The sequence below is a fragment of the Trachypithecus francoisi genome, unplaced genomic scaffold, assembly GCF_009764315.1.
Source record: "Trachypithecus francoisi isolate TF-2019V2 unplaced genomic scaffold, Tfra_2.0 Lachesis_group0, whole genome shotgun sequence".
In the NCBI taxonomy this organism is placed as follows: Eukaryota; Metazoa; Chordata; class Mammalia; order Primates; family Cercopithecidae; genus Trachypithecus; species Trachypithecus francoisi.
The window spans coordinates 116,822,279-116,836,461 of NW_022681453.1; the positions used below are offsets into that span (position 1 = coordinate 116,822,279).

The following is a 14,183-nucleotide window of genomic DNA, read 5'->3' on the forward strand; positions in this document are numbered from 1 at the left end:
ATGGCTCATGTACAAGGGAACCCTAGTAAGATTAATAGCTGACTTCTCATCAGAAATGTTGAAGGCCAGAAAGCAGACATTTCAAAGTGCTGAAAGAAAAAAACATGACCAAGAATCTTGTATTCAGCAAAACTATCTTTTTATTTATTTTTATTTTTTATTTATTTATTTTTTTAAGAGATGGAATCTTACTCTGTTGCCCAGGCTGGAGTGCAGTGCTGCAATCTTGGCTCACTGCAAGCTCTGCCTCCCGGGTTCAAGCAATTCTCCTGCCTCCGCCTCCCGAGTAGCTAGGACTACAGGTGCACACCACCATGCCTGGCTAATTTTTTGTATTTTTTTTTTTTTTAGTAGAGACGGGCTTTCACTGTGTTGCCCAGGCTAGTCTCAAACTCCTGAGCTCAGGCAATCCACCCACCTTGGCCTCTCTCAAAGTGCTAGGATTACAGGAATGAGCCACTGCGCCCCGCCCAGCAAAACTATATTTTTAAAATAGAGACGAAATTAAGACATCTCCAGATAAGCAACAACTGAGAGAACTTGCTGTGAGCCAACACACCTCGTAAGAACACGAAAGGAAGTTCTTCAAGCTGAAAGCAAGTTACCTCAGACAGTAAATCAAATCTACATGGAAAAAGAAAAGAAAAAAATAACAGTGGTAAAGGTAATTATGTAAATAATTACGACTGTGTATAATTACATATTTTTTCTCCTTTCTTTCCTTAACTCATTCACATATGAATATAATTGTATTTTTGGATCGATAACATATAGATATGTGACATATTTGACAATAACTTCACAGAGAAGGCAGGTAGGAATAAAACTGTATTGGTGTAAGGAAATAATACCAGATGGTAACTAATCTACAAAAAGAAATGAAGAGAACTGGAAATGGTGAATAAAAAGGTTAACATAACAAGCTCTATAAATATATGCTTGCTTTCTTGTCTTAGCTTCTTTAAAATACATAAAATTACATAAATAATTATAACAACTGTTTGGTTTGTAACATATATATGTAATATATATTACAAAAATATTAGCAATATGGGAGGGAGGAATCATTGTATAGAAGTAATATTTCTATATCTCATTGGAATTAATTAGCATACATTTGAGGTAGATCCTGATATGTTTAGAAAGTATAATCTAGGGCCGGGCACGGTGGCTCACGCCTATAATCCCAGCACCTTGGAAGGCTGAGGCAGGCAGATCACAAGGTCAGGAGATCGAGACCATCCTGGCTAACACAGTGAAACCCCATCTCTACTGAAAAATACAAAAAATTAGCCGGGCGTGGTGGCGGGCACCTGTAGTCCCAGCTACTCAGGAGGCTGAGGCAGGAGAATTGCATGAACCTGAGAGGCAGAAGTTGCAGTGAGCCAAGATCACGCCACTGCACTCCAACCCAGGCAACAGAGCGAGACTCCATCTAAAATAAAAAAAAAAAAAAGTATAATCTAAGCCCTAGAGCAGTTACTAAGAAAATAACTCAAAATATGTATATTTAGAAAGTCATTGAAGGTATTAAAATCATCCACCAGAAAATATTCATGCAAAGGGAAGCAGTAAAGAGTAACATAAGGGCCGGGCGCGGTGGCTCAAGCCTGTAATCCCAGCACTTTGGGAGGCCGAGACGGGCGGACCACAAGATCAGGAGATCGAGACCACCCTGGCTAATACGGTGAAACCCCGTCTCTACTAAAGAATACAAAAAAAAAAAAAACTAGCCGGGCGACGAGGCGGGCGCCTGTAGTCCCAGCTACTTGGGAGGCGGAGGCAGGAGAATGGCGTAAACCCGGGAGGCGGATTGCAGTGAGCTGAGATCCGGCCACCGCACTCCAGTCTGGGCGACAGAGCCAGACTCCGTCTCAAAAAAAAAAAAAAAAAGAGTAATAGAAAACAAAGAGTAAAATGGCAGATGAAATTCCAGTCACATAAGTACATAAAAATTAAATGAATTAAACAACTTTTTTTTTTTTTTTAAGATGGAGTTTCACTCTTGTTGCCCAGGCTGGAGTGCAATGGTGTGATCTTGGCTCACTGCTCCCTCTGCCTCCCAGGTTCAAGTGATTCTCCTGCCTCAGCCTCCTGAGTAGCTGGGATTACAGGTGGCCACCATCATACCAGGCTCATTTTTGTAGTAGAGATAGGGTTTCACCATATTGGCCAGGCTGGTCTCGAACTCCTGACTTCAGGTGATCCACCCCCCCCCCCCTTGGCCTCCCAAAGTGCTGGGATTACAGGTGTGAGCCACTGCACTCGGCCAAATAACTTTTGTTTGTTTGTTTTTTTGGGACAGGGTCTCACACTGTCGCCCAGACTGGAGTGCAGTGGCGTCATCTCGGCTCACCACAACCTCTGCCTCCCAGGCTCAAGCGATTCTCCTGCCTCAGCCTCCCGAGTAGCTGGGATTACAGGCATATGCCACCATGCCCGACTAATTTTTGTATTTTTAGTAGAGATGGGGTTTCTCCATGTTGGCCAGGCTGGTCTTGAACTCCTGACCTGAAATGATCCACCCATCTCGACCTCCCAAAGTACTGGGATTACAGGCATGAGCCACTGTGCCTGGCCAAATTAAATAACTTAATCAAAGATGGAGATTGTCAGACTAGATAACAAAACAAGTTCCAATGGTGTGATATTATATATACAGGATATACACTTTAGATTTAAAGATGCAAACAGATTGGAAGTTAAAAAAATTTTTTTTTTTTGAGACGGAGTCTCTCTCTGTCGCCCAGGCTGAAGTGCAGTGGGGCAATCTCGGCTCACTGCAAGCTCTGCCTTCCGGGTTCACGCCATTCTCCTGCCTCAACCTCCCGTATAGCTGGGACTACAGGCGCCTGCCACTGTGCCCAGCTAATTTTTGTATTTTTAGTAGAGACGGGGTTTCACCATGTTAGCCAGGATGGTCTTGATCTCCTGACCTTGTGATCCGCCCGTCTCAGCCTCCCAAAGTGCTGGGATTACAGGCGTGAGCCACTGTGCCGGGCCAAAGAAAAAAAAAATTTTTTTTTTTAAAGATATGCTGGCTGGGCACGGTGGCTCACATCTGTAATCCCAGCACTTTGAGAGGCTAAAGCAGGCGCATCACCTGAGGTCAGGAGTTTGAGACCACCCTGGCCAACATGGTGAAACCCCGGCTCTACTAAAAACACAAAAATTAGCCAGGCATGGTGGTGCGTGCCTGTAATCCTAGCTACTCAGGATGCTGAGGCAGGAGAATCGCTTGAACCTGGGAGGTGGAGGTTGCAGTGAGCAGAGATCATGCCACTGCACTCCAGCCTGGGCAACAGAATGAGACTCCATCTCAAAAAAACAAAACAAAACAAAACAGATATACCGTCTAAACAGCAACCTTAAGGGAGCTGCAGTGGCTATATTACTACCAGAAAAGATAGACTTTAAAACAAAAAAATGTTATCCAGGTATAGTGGAATGCACCTGTAGTCCCAGCTACTCAGGAGGCTGTGGTGGGAGGATTGCTTGAGTCAAGAAGTTCAAGACTGTAGTGTGCTATGAGCGCATTTGTGACTAGCCACTGCACTCCAGCCTAAGCATCATAGTGAGTCTCCATCTCTAAAAAAATGAAAACAAAAATGCTTTCCCTGATAATCACAAGTAAAGTTCCATCTTTCAGAGAAAGAAAACTTATTTATACAGTGGTATTGATGCAAATTATCAATATGTACAGATTCTCATAGCTGACAAAGTAAGCAGTAAGCCTCCTCTAGAAACAATGGTCACCTTCAAAGCATGCTGTCAATGAAGAAGGATTTTTCAAAACGTTAAGGAATCAAGATCAAGAACATTTTCCATGTCTTACCTTTCATTTCTCTATACATTTTCACTCCCTATATGACATAAATTTCTTTTTCTACAGCATTACAAATTTGTCACAAGCCTGCTAAATTTTCCACTGGAAATAATGTATATTCCATAGTTAATCCCTCCATATTAAACATGCTGATGCAGGTCTCCAATTGCTGAAAACCTGATACCAAGTTTTCAGTGGGATTTTTGTTTGTCTGTTTAAGAGATGGGGTCTCACCATGTTGCTCAGGCTGGCCGTGAACTCCTGGGCTCAAGTGATCCTCCTGCCTCAGCCTCTCAAAGGCTGGGACTACAGGCATGTAGCACTTTGCCTGACTCAAGGGGAATTTTTAGTAAGAGTATATAATCCAAGTCTGTAGCAGTTGGAGGATGTCGTACCACGCTAAAGTGTCACACATAACTGATGACTCAGTCCCCCAACCCTATTTTATCATCGTAAAGAAAGCTATTTCTTTGATTATTCCAACTCGTTCAGCACCAGGACTGCTGCAGGGGCTAGATTCATGCTACCTGTAGTTGCAGTGTAAATTATGTGTCAGAGCCAAGATCCTAGGAAAGTCAGAGACTAGGTTACAAGGATTATTCTTTCTAATCCTTGGTAAGCCAGTTTTTAACAGAATGAAATGCTCTTGGATTGACTGACTTGATTGGGTAAGTATTCACTATGCTCTTGTTCCATGCAAGGGCAGTCTACAAGGGCCTAGATATGGGGGCCCCCAAATAAGAAAAATCGGTTTTTCATCATATCTTCTGGTTGACTTTCTTCCTTTATTATATTTTTACATATGTTATTAAATTATTTCCATAAAAGAGGTTACGCTGAGCAGGTAACCAAACTCTTGTTCCCCAAAAAGACATATATAATTTAGACGATTTATGCAATTAGAAGATGGGAGACTTAATCAGATGATAAAATCTAGAACGTGAGGAAGCCCAGTCATTTCCAGGACCTTCAGATGCCCAAGCTAGATCCAGGTTTTCCACCCCGACAGCTCCAGGGAGCACGCTGGAGAGAGACTTCATCAGCGGGAATGCGCGGAACCCTACGCGCAAGGAACCTCAAGTCCCAGAATCCCATGAGGACTCCAAATCCCAGAAACCTGCACGCAAATCTATCCCGGGTGCCAAGTCGGCCGACCGCAGGCGTGACCAAGTTGCGAGGCTAGGGTGAGGTGTCGTAGAATTTGTCCCTACCATTGTTCCTGCAGGGAAGAGACTTTAGTGATCTAGAGCTGGTCATTGTCTCTTTCACAGCTCGCGTGAAAACACCCCTCCCGGCGTGTTTGATGCCATAAGCAGCGTCTCCCATTCCCTCTGTCCCCTTTCTCTGCCCCCGTAAGGATGGTTCAGCCCGGCATTGAGGCTCCTTGAGCTGGCTAGATGGTTGCGCCCGCCCTACCCCGGAATGTGGGCCTTTGGAGCGAGCGAAGTGGGAGGGACCGACGCAGGAGGTGTCCTGGGCCCAGGCGGCTGTAGAGGCGGCGGCGCCTACGGGGAGTGGGAGGAGCCGCGCGGTTCCGGCTGCTCCGGCGAGGCGACCCTTGGGTCGGCGCTGCGGGCGAGGTGGGCAGGTAGGTGGGCTGACGGCCGCGGCTCTCCGACAGGCGCGGGCGGCGGAGTCCCCCACGGGGTCCGGAGCGCCCCCCCGCACCCCCGGCCTCCAGTGTTGAGGCAGGGGAGTGAGGAGATGCCGACTCAGAGGGACAGCAGCACCATGTCCCACACGGTCGCAGGCGGCGGCAGCGGGGACCATTCCCACCAGGTCCGAGTGAAAGCCTACTACCGCGGGTGAGTGTCCTGGGGCAGGGGTGGGCGGGAGGGGACAGGCCGGCTCCACTCGGCATGGAGGAGGGGAGGGTGAGGGGCTGGAGGTGTTGTAGGCGGGTTGGGCTAGGCGGGTTGGGCTAGGCGGGCGGGCGGGCGGCTCCGGTGACTCAGGGCGAGTGACGAAGTGATGAGGGTGGGGGCGAAGCAAGGGGACGCAGGACTCGGGGGGTACCCAGGTATGGCGGTGCGGGGACCCGAGGGGCCAGAGTAGGGTCCGAGGAGGAACCTAGGGGATAGAGTAGGTGCACCTGGTGTGGACGAGAGACTCGTCTACTGAGAGCTTTGTAGTGGCCTTGCATCCTTAAGTCTGGGTGTATTTAGGGTTGCGAGTTGAGGATTCCAAGTGGTGCTTTAGTTAACTCTGTTTGCTGTGGGGATAGAAAACGGGACTACTTCAGTTAGCTGACCGTTTTGATTACCAGCAGGCCTAACGCCTCTCGTTCTCTTAGATGTATCTTCATCCCCGTTGTGTTCACGTAGTGTATCTGCACTGCCAGTGTATTAGACATAGGGGTTGTATTTAAGAATCAAGTCGATGCGTTTTCAGGGACGTGCAGTGGGTACTTATGTCTCGTCAAGATTAAGTTGCATGTGTGTAAATCAAAATTTTGTGAGCCTTTCTTTCTCAGTGTTGTTTCAACGACTACCCGATAGGGTGAGATACTGCAAGGTGAGAAGACTAGCCTAGTTACAGTTTTAAATTCTCTGATCTTCACTCCCTTACTATGGTTACAAAAAACCCGTTCTGAGTTCATTGTGTTAAATCATTTTCTATCAGTGACGCAAAGTGCCCCCTTCCTTTAAATTCAGTTGTAGTTTGAATTTTTTTTTTTTTTTTGAGATAATTATGTTTAGGAGCATTAGAAATGTGAAATGTTAGTGTGACCATAAAGGTTTGAGACTGAGAAGTCACAAAAAACCCAGCTACTTTGGCTTGCCTTACTGCTTGTCCAGGTAGAAGTAAATTGCTTTAAAAAACTCAAGCAGTGGTAGGTTGAAATTGCAGTGCATACTTTTACATTCCTGAGAGGATCAGTGAAGATAGCAAACTCTCAAACTGCTTCTCTTGTTTTGATTTCAAAGAAAATCTAAGCCCCTAAATGTTGTCTTGATTTGATGTAGGGACTTACTAGTTTGCTGCCATGAAGCCTCTGGCCTCTGTTTATTATTAGCCTGACTGTATGCAGGAGTAGTTTATTGGAGTTATATAGGACAGTATGATACCTTTGTGTTTAAACAGGTAAAATTGAATAAGGAGGTTTTGATTTTAAATCAGTACCAAGAAATATGTGTATATTTTTTCAAAGTTTGTGGTTGTCACAAGAACTGTTTTGACTTGAGGATGGTCAGCCATGAACTTTGCAAGGTGAGAAAAAAGCTTCCTTTGCTTTTTTAAAAAACCCTTACTTGTAATTTGATGAATGAGATGTTTCACTTTATTCTTTTATTTTATTTTTGTTTGTTGGTTTTTGAGACACAGTCTTACCCTGTTACCCATGCTGGAGTGCAGTGGCATGATCTTGGCTCACTGCACCCTCTGCCTCCCGGGTTTGAGCAGTTCGCTTGCCTTAGCCTCCCGAGTAGCTGATATTACAGGCATGCGCCACCACACCTGGCTAATTTTTGTATTTTTAGTAGAGACGGGGTTTCACCATGTTGGCCAGGTTTGTCTTGATCTCCTGGCCTCAAATGATGCGCTCGCCTCAGCCTCCCAAAGTGCTGGGATTACAGGCATGAGCCACTGCGCCTGGCCCTAAGGCTTTCAATAAATTCTTGGCTTATTAAATTGAGATCATCTTCTCCAATGAGTCTGTCAAGGTAAGAAATTAGTGCTTCTGCCGGGCGTGGTGGCTCAAGCCTGTAATCCCAGCACTTTGGGAGGCCGAGACGGGCGGATCACTAGGTCAGGAGATCGAAACCATCCTGGCTAACCCGGTGAAACCCCGTCTCTACTAAAAAATATGAAAAACTAGCCTGGCGAGGTGGCGGGCGCCTGTAGTCCCAGCTACTCGGGAGGCTGAGGCAGGAGAATGGCGTGAACCCAGGAGGCGGAGCTTGCAGTGAGCTGAGATCGCGCCACTGCTCTCCAGCCTGGGCGACAGAGCGAGAGTCTGTCTCAAAAAAAAAGAAAAAAGAAAGAAAAAAGAAATTAGTGCTTCTTTCTGTTTTCCCATTTATATTAGTTTGACACATGTAAATAGGCCTAGTTAGTAAATGAAAATCGTTGTAAACTTCTCCTTTGAGAAGAAATCTAAGTCTTGCTGTACTTCATGAATTTAGATAGCAAATTATCTTGGCTTATTGCTCCAGTTATTAAAAAGAAGAGAATAAGGACATACAGCTTCTTTAGTGTTTGACTAAAAATTTTCCAAGACATTCAAGGTAACATTGTCTTCTAAAATCTGTGAAATTTTGCTGAGGCACAGATAACCTCTTGCCCATTGTATACTGGTCTTTGCTCAGTGAAAGCTTTCTAATGGTACCTTCATTTCAAGCCTCATTTAAAGACAATATCAGCACTCTAAATTGTACCAGATTTCTGTCCTCTGAAATTAGATCTGTTAAGATTCTGTGTTTGTATAGTCTAAACTGATGATTGTGGTATTACATAGTCAGCTGCTCATTAATATAGATGAAGCTAAAATGAGTCACGGACAAGGATAGTTAATAAACAGGTTGGCTAACTAGAACACCTACCTGATTTTAAAATAGAAAATGCTTCCTTTATTCCAAGAAATGTAAGAACATTCTGCATTTGAAAAAGTTTTCTTTTCTCTCCAATCTTCTGAAGGGCCATTATTACATAGCATTTCCTCTATCCCCCTACCCTTTTCTTTCTTTCTTTCTTTTTTAAATAGAGACAAGCTCTCACTGTGTTGCCCAGGCTGATCTCAAACTCGTGGGCCCAAGTGATCCTCCTGCCTCACCCTCTCAAAGTGCTGGGATTACAGGTGTGAGCCCCTGTACCTGGCTCCACTACCCTTTTCTAACAATATTTCCTTCCAGTGAATGTTGACTCATTTAATAGCCAGCATTTTTTAGTGAATAAATTGCCCTCTCTTTTCAAAGATGTGTATAGTGTTGTTATTCTGTTAAGCTTGATCTCAGTGAAAATGTGTTATCTCTAGATCAAATAACATTTAATTTTTTTCTAGTTTTTATTTTTATTTTATTTATTTATTTTTTTGGAGATAGAGTCTCGCTCTGTCGCCCAGGCTGGAGTGCAGTGGCGTGATCTCAGCTTATTGCAAACTCCATCTCCCACGTTCAAGCTATTCTGCTGCCTCTGCCTCCCGAGTAGCTGGGACTACAGGCGTGCGCCACCATGCCCAGCTAATTTTTGTGTTTTAGTAGAGACGGGTTTTCACCATGTTCCCCAGGGTGGTCTCGAACTCCTGACCTCAAGTGATCTGCCTACCTCGGTCTCCCAAAGTGCTGGGATTACAGGCATGAGCCATCTTGTCCAGCCAATTTATATCTAGTTTTTAAGCAAGAGATTAATAGCACTGAAAATTCAATTTTATTGGACACCACATCTTAGTTAGATGCCTTTCTCATGGCCTGCACCCGTCGTTTCCTAGCAAGGAAGGTTTCCAGTGAGGGGCCTTCAATTATTACCTAATGTTATTAGGTTGGAGGAAGAGAAACAGGTTTTGCTAATTAGTGATAAACTGTTAATGTATGTGCTTATCCTTATATAAAATTACTTGATATTATGGGATAGACTTTACCAAGGCAACATCTGGACTGCTCGTATCTTTACATTATATGTGTATGGAAATTTTTGCAGAAAGCTTGTAAAAGTTCTTTTTAAACCGCTGCTGCCAAGCAGTAATAACAATACAGAGGATTCCTTCTGTGCACATCTAGAAATAAAAGATTGTTAACTCTTTGCATATTTGGAATAGCTGCTTCAGTGAAGAAGTATGTAGAGTTTTTCTTACTGTGAACAAGTCTAGGCAAGACTTGTTTTTGAAAGAAATGCAAGATTATTTTAGAAATATACTTTAGTAATGGTTTTGAGGAAATACAGGTGGTATCTTGAGGGTTGGGGGGATGTTAGCTGATTGGTCTTGGAGCTTCAGCCATGGCACCTAACCCTAGGGCAGCTTATCCATAGCTTGGCCAGAGAGAGAAAAAAATAGAGCATGCTAGCCTGGTGCCAAAAAACCAAAACCAAACACAAAAGACCCTCAGAAATTTGAATGAGATAATATGGAGATAAAATTGGTCAGCACTGGGAACTGAAGCTGGAGTTGCAGAGAGTCTGATGAGGCCAGAACTGACAATGTGCAAATGAAAGTTGTGAAGAAGCAGGAACTGAGGAAGCAAAGGAGAAAGAAGTAACTCTGTGTAGAAAAATTCTCCCCAGAGGTCCTTAGTTCGTGATAGCTTTTGAATGCAACTCCCACCGCCCTTTTACAATTTTAGTGTCTGTTTTTTTTTTTATGATTGAAATGAGCCTAATTTAAACATGAATTTTAAAAATTCCGATCTTGCTTAAGATTTCAAATATTACCAGAGATTATTCAAACTGAGTTTAGTAAATATTGTTGAACATCTGTAATCCAAGCACATGATGCTGTCGTAGCACAGAGAATGTAGAGATAGGTAAGGCTCTGCCTTTAAGGAACGAAGAGACTTGCGGAGGGAAAGACATGAGTTACAATAGTAACAATTAAATTTGAAGTACGTATGTAAGGTATTTGCAGGAATGAATATTGGGGAGGAGTTTAGGATGATGGAAGCCTTCCTGGAGGAAATGTCTGAGGCTTTTAAAGGATAGCTAGGAGTTTGCCTGGTGAATAATGATGTTAGGTGGGTGTTATAGGCATTAAACAACCACATGGTAAGTTTGGAGAATTAAGATCAGTTTGGTTGTTAGTCTCATATTCATTCCTTATTAGGATATAAAGTATGAAGTAGGCACTGGTGAGAGATGAGGCCAAGAAAGTTCATAGGGGCTAGATTGTGAAGACCCTTGAATGTCATGCTGCAGAGTTGAGACTTTTTCTCATTGATGAAAATTTTAAGTAAGAGAAACACATCATCAGATTTCCATTTTAGAAAGATAACACTTGAAATCAGTATGGGAGATGGATTGGTGATGCATGAAACTGATTTGGAGGTTTTTGAAGTAGTCCAGGTGAGAGATTTTAAGGAGAGAGAAAAGAGTATATGGATTCAGTGGAAATTTTAAGGGGTAGTATCAGTAGAATTAAAGGTAGTCTTATGGGGGTGACGGGAGTTGGACAATCATAGGTTTCTTGTTTAAGAGAGACTGGGGAATGTGGAAGAGATGTGTGGGAGAAGTTAATTAATTGGCTGAAACAGTTCCCTGAATTTTGAGTTCTAGGTGCTTATGAGGTATTCAGGAGGAAATGTCAGAAAGAACGGAACAATTATTTATTGTCTGTCTGCTCTATGTTGCAAGCACTGTGCTTGACAGCTAACCTATGTAGGAATGTGACTGAGAATGATAATAGAAACAAAAATGACACCAGTGGCCAAATACAGATCACAAAGGCAAGGCACTAAAACTGAATTTTTTTTTTTTTTTTTTTTTTGAGGCGGAGTCTCGCTCTGTCGCCCAGGCTGGAGTGCAGTGGCCGGATCTCAGCTCACTGCAAGCTCCGCCTCCCGGGTTTACGCCATTCTCCTGCCTCAGCCTCCCGAGTAGCTGGGACTACAGGCGCCCGCCACGTCGCCCGGCTAGTTTTTGTATTTTTAGTAGAGACGGGGTTTCACAGTGTTCACCAGGATGGTTTCGATCTCCTGACCTCGTGATCCGCCCGTCTCGGCCTCCCAAAGTGCTGGGATTACAGGCTTGAGCCACCGCGCCCGGCTAAAACTGAATTTTAAAAATACAGAAATAGAGAAAGAGGCTGGGTGCGGTGGTTCATGCCTGTAATCCCAACATTTTGGGAGGTCAGGGTAGGTGAATCACTTGAGCTCAGGAGTTGGAGACCAGCCTGGGCTGAATGGGGTGAAACCCTAACTCTACAAAAAAATTAGCCTGTTATCCTAGCTACTCGGATGGTGAGATGGGAGAAACACCTGAGGCCAGGAAGTCAAGGCTGCAGTGAGCTGTGATTGCACCACTGCACTCCAGCCTGGACAACAGAGTGAGACCTTGTCTCAAAAAAAAAATTTTTATATATACACACACACATAAAGTTCCCTGTAGTCTCTCCCTCTCACCTTATTTTATTTTATTAGTTCATTTTTATATATTTAAAGGGTACAAGTGCAAATGTCTTTCTGTCTTACATGCTTATATCATGTAGCAGTGAAGTCTGGTCACTTAGTGTACCCATCACCTGATCAGTAAACAGTAAAACCTAGAAAATTACCTGTACCCGATAGGTATTTTTCAACCCTCATCCCCCCCCACCTTTTGTAGTCTCCAATGTCTGTTATTCCCTCTTTATGTCCATGTGTGTCTTTTGTTTAGCTCTTACTTATAAGAGATTATGTTGTATCCGGCTTTCTGTTTCTGATTTTTTTCACTAGGGATAATGGCCTTCAATTCCATCCATGCTGGTCTAGAAGACGTGATTTCATTCTTTTTTATGGCTGTCTTGCTCCCACTTTCTAGAGGTAGCCATTGTTAACAGTTTGGGATAGTCTATATCATATCGGTATATTTATAAGTATAGATATATATGTGCATACACACACACAGACATACCCTTTTATTTTTCCAATAAATGAGTTCATATTTCCACACATGCATCTGCAACTTGATTTAAAAAATCATGGTCATCTTTCTATGCCAGGATAGACAGACCTCTTTATAGTTGGTAATATAATGTTCTACAATTGTTGTTGTTGTTGTTGTTTCAAGAGACAGAGTCTGATTCTGTTGCCTACGCTGGAGTGCAGTGGCATGATCTAGGTCCTTTGCAGCCTCAACCACCCTGGGTTCAAGCAGTCCTCCCACCTTAGCCTCCTGAGTAGCTGGGATTACGGTGCATACCACTAGGCTCAGCTAATTTTTTTTTTTTTTGTATTTTGTAGAGACAGGGCTGGTCTCCAGCTCCTGTGCTCAAGTGATTCTCCTGCCTCGGCCTCTCAGGGTGTAGGAATTACAGGCGTGAGCCATTGCACCCAGCCGCCATAATATGTTTAATCTTTTTTCGGGTTGATGAACGTTTAAAGTTGTCTTCATCAACTCACTATTTCAAATAATGTTGAAGGAACCTCCTTATATTTAATATATATTCTTGCAAATATAGTCAAAGATATGCCTATCTCAAAATTTGGTATTGTTTCCCACAAGAGCTTAATTTACATTCTTTTTTTTTTTTTTTTTTTTTTAATTTTTTTTGTTATTGAGACGGAGTCTCGCTCTGTCGCCCAGGCTGGAGTGCAGTGGCCGGATCTCAGCTCACTGCAAGCTCCGCCTCCCGGGTTTACGCCATTCTCTCGCCTCAGCCTCCCGAGTAGCTGGGACTACAGGCGCCCGCCATCTCGCCCGGCTAATTTTTGTATTTTTTAGTAGAGACGGGGTTTCACCGTGTTAGCCAGGATGGTCTCGATCTCCTGACCTCGTGATCCGCCCGTCTCGGCCTCCCAAAGTGCTGGGATTACAGGCTTGAGCCACCGCGCCCGGCCTAATTTACATTCTTAACAACAGGACTAGTGAAGCTTCTTCCTTATATTCCCATTGCATGTTATCTGTCTTTTAAATTTTTGACTGTCGGATTGGCAAAAAAAATGGTAACTTATTTTTACAAGTATCTTTTATATATTAATGATAATTTATATTTCTTCTGGATTGTTTATTCCTATTTTACCCATTTTCTGTTGTATTATTTTTCTTATTAATTTGTTGACAGGACATTGACATTTTGTTAAAGTTGCCAGCATTTCCCCAATCTTTTGCTAGTCTGGAGTTTTTTGTTTTTATTTAATCAAATCTGCCCTTTTTAAGAATTTCCTTGATAGTTTCTGGACTTGCTGTCTTAGGTAGATGTGTTTTTCATTTAAAAATACTCTATTTTTCTTCTATTATGCAACTTTTTTTTTTTTTTTTTGAGACAGAGTCTCGCTTTCTTTCCCAGGGTGGGACCCAGTGGCGTGATCTCGTCTTACTGCAACCTTTGCCTCCTGGGTTCTAACAATCCTCCTGCCTCAGCCTTCTAAGTAGCTGGGATTATAGGTGCATGCCACAATACCCACGCCACAACACCCAGCTAATTTTTGTTTGTTTTTTGAGACAGTGTCTTGCTCTGTCGCCCAAGCTGGAGTGTAGTGGCACAATCCTGGCTCACTGCAGCCTCTGCCTCCTGGGTTCAAGTGATTCTCCTGCCTCAGCCTCCCAAGTAGCTGGGATTACAGGCATGTGCCACCATGCCCGGCTAATTTTTGTATTTTTAGTAGAGACAGGGTTTTGCCATGTTGGCCAGGCTGGTCCCAAACTCGTGACCTCAAGTGACTCACCTGCCTTGGCCTCCCTAAGTGCTGGGATTGTAGGTGTGAGCCACTGCGCCTGACCTATTATGAAATTT

General features: G+C 43.6%; 1 protein-coding gene across 1 annotated transcript in view; it reads left to right on the top strand.

Annotated features, from left to right (window-relative positions):
* The first annotated feature begins 5,230 nt into the window (after nt 1-5,230).
* PRKCI (protein kinase C iota) overlaps nt 5,231-14,183 on the top strand; it is an 86,997-nt gene continuing 78,044 nt past the window's right edge. Inside the window, exon 1 of the mRNA XM_033211691.1 lies at nt 5,231-5,631. Coding sequence (XP_033067582.1) covers nt 5,249-5,631 — 383 coding nt within the window. The 5' untranslated portion in view covers nt 5,231-5,248. The remainder of the gene's footprint in view (nt 5,632-14,183) is intronic.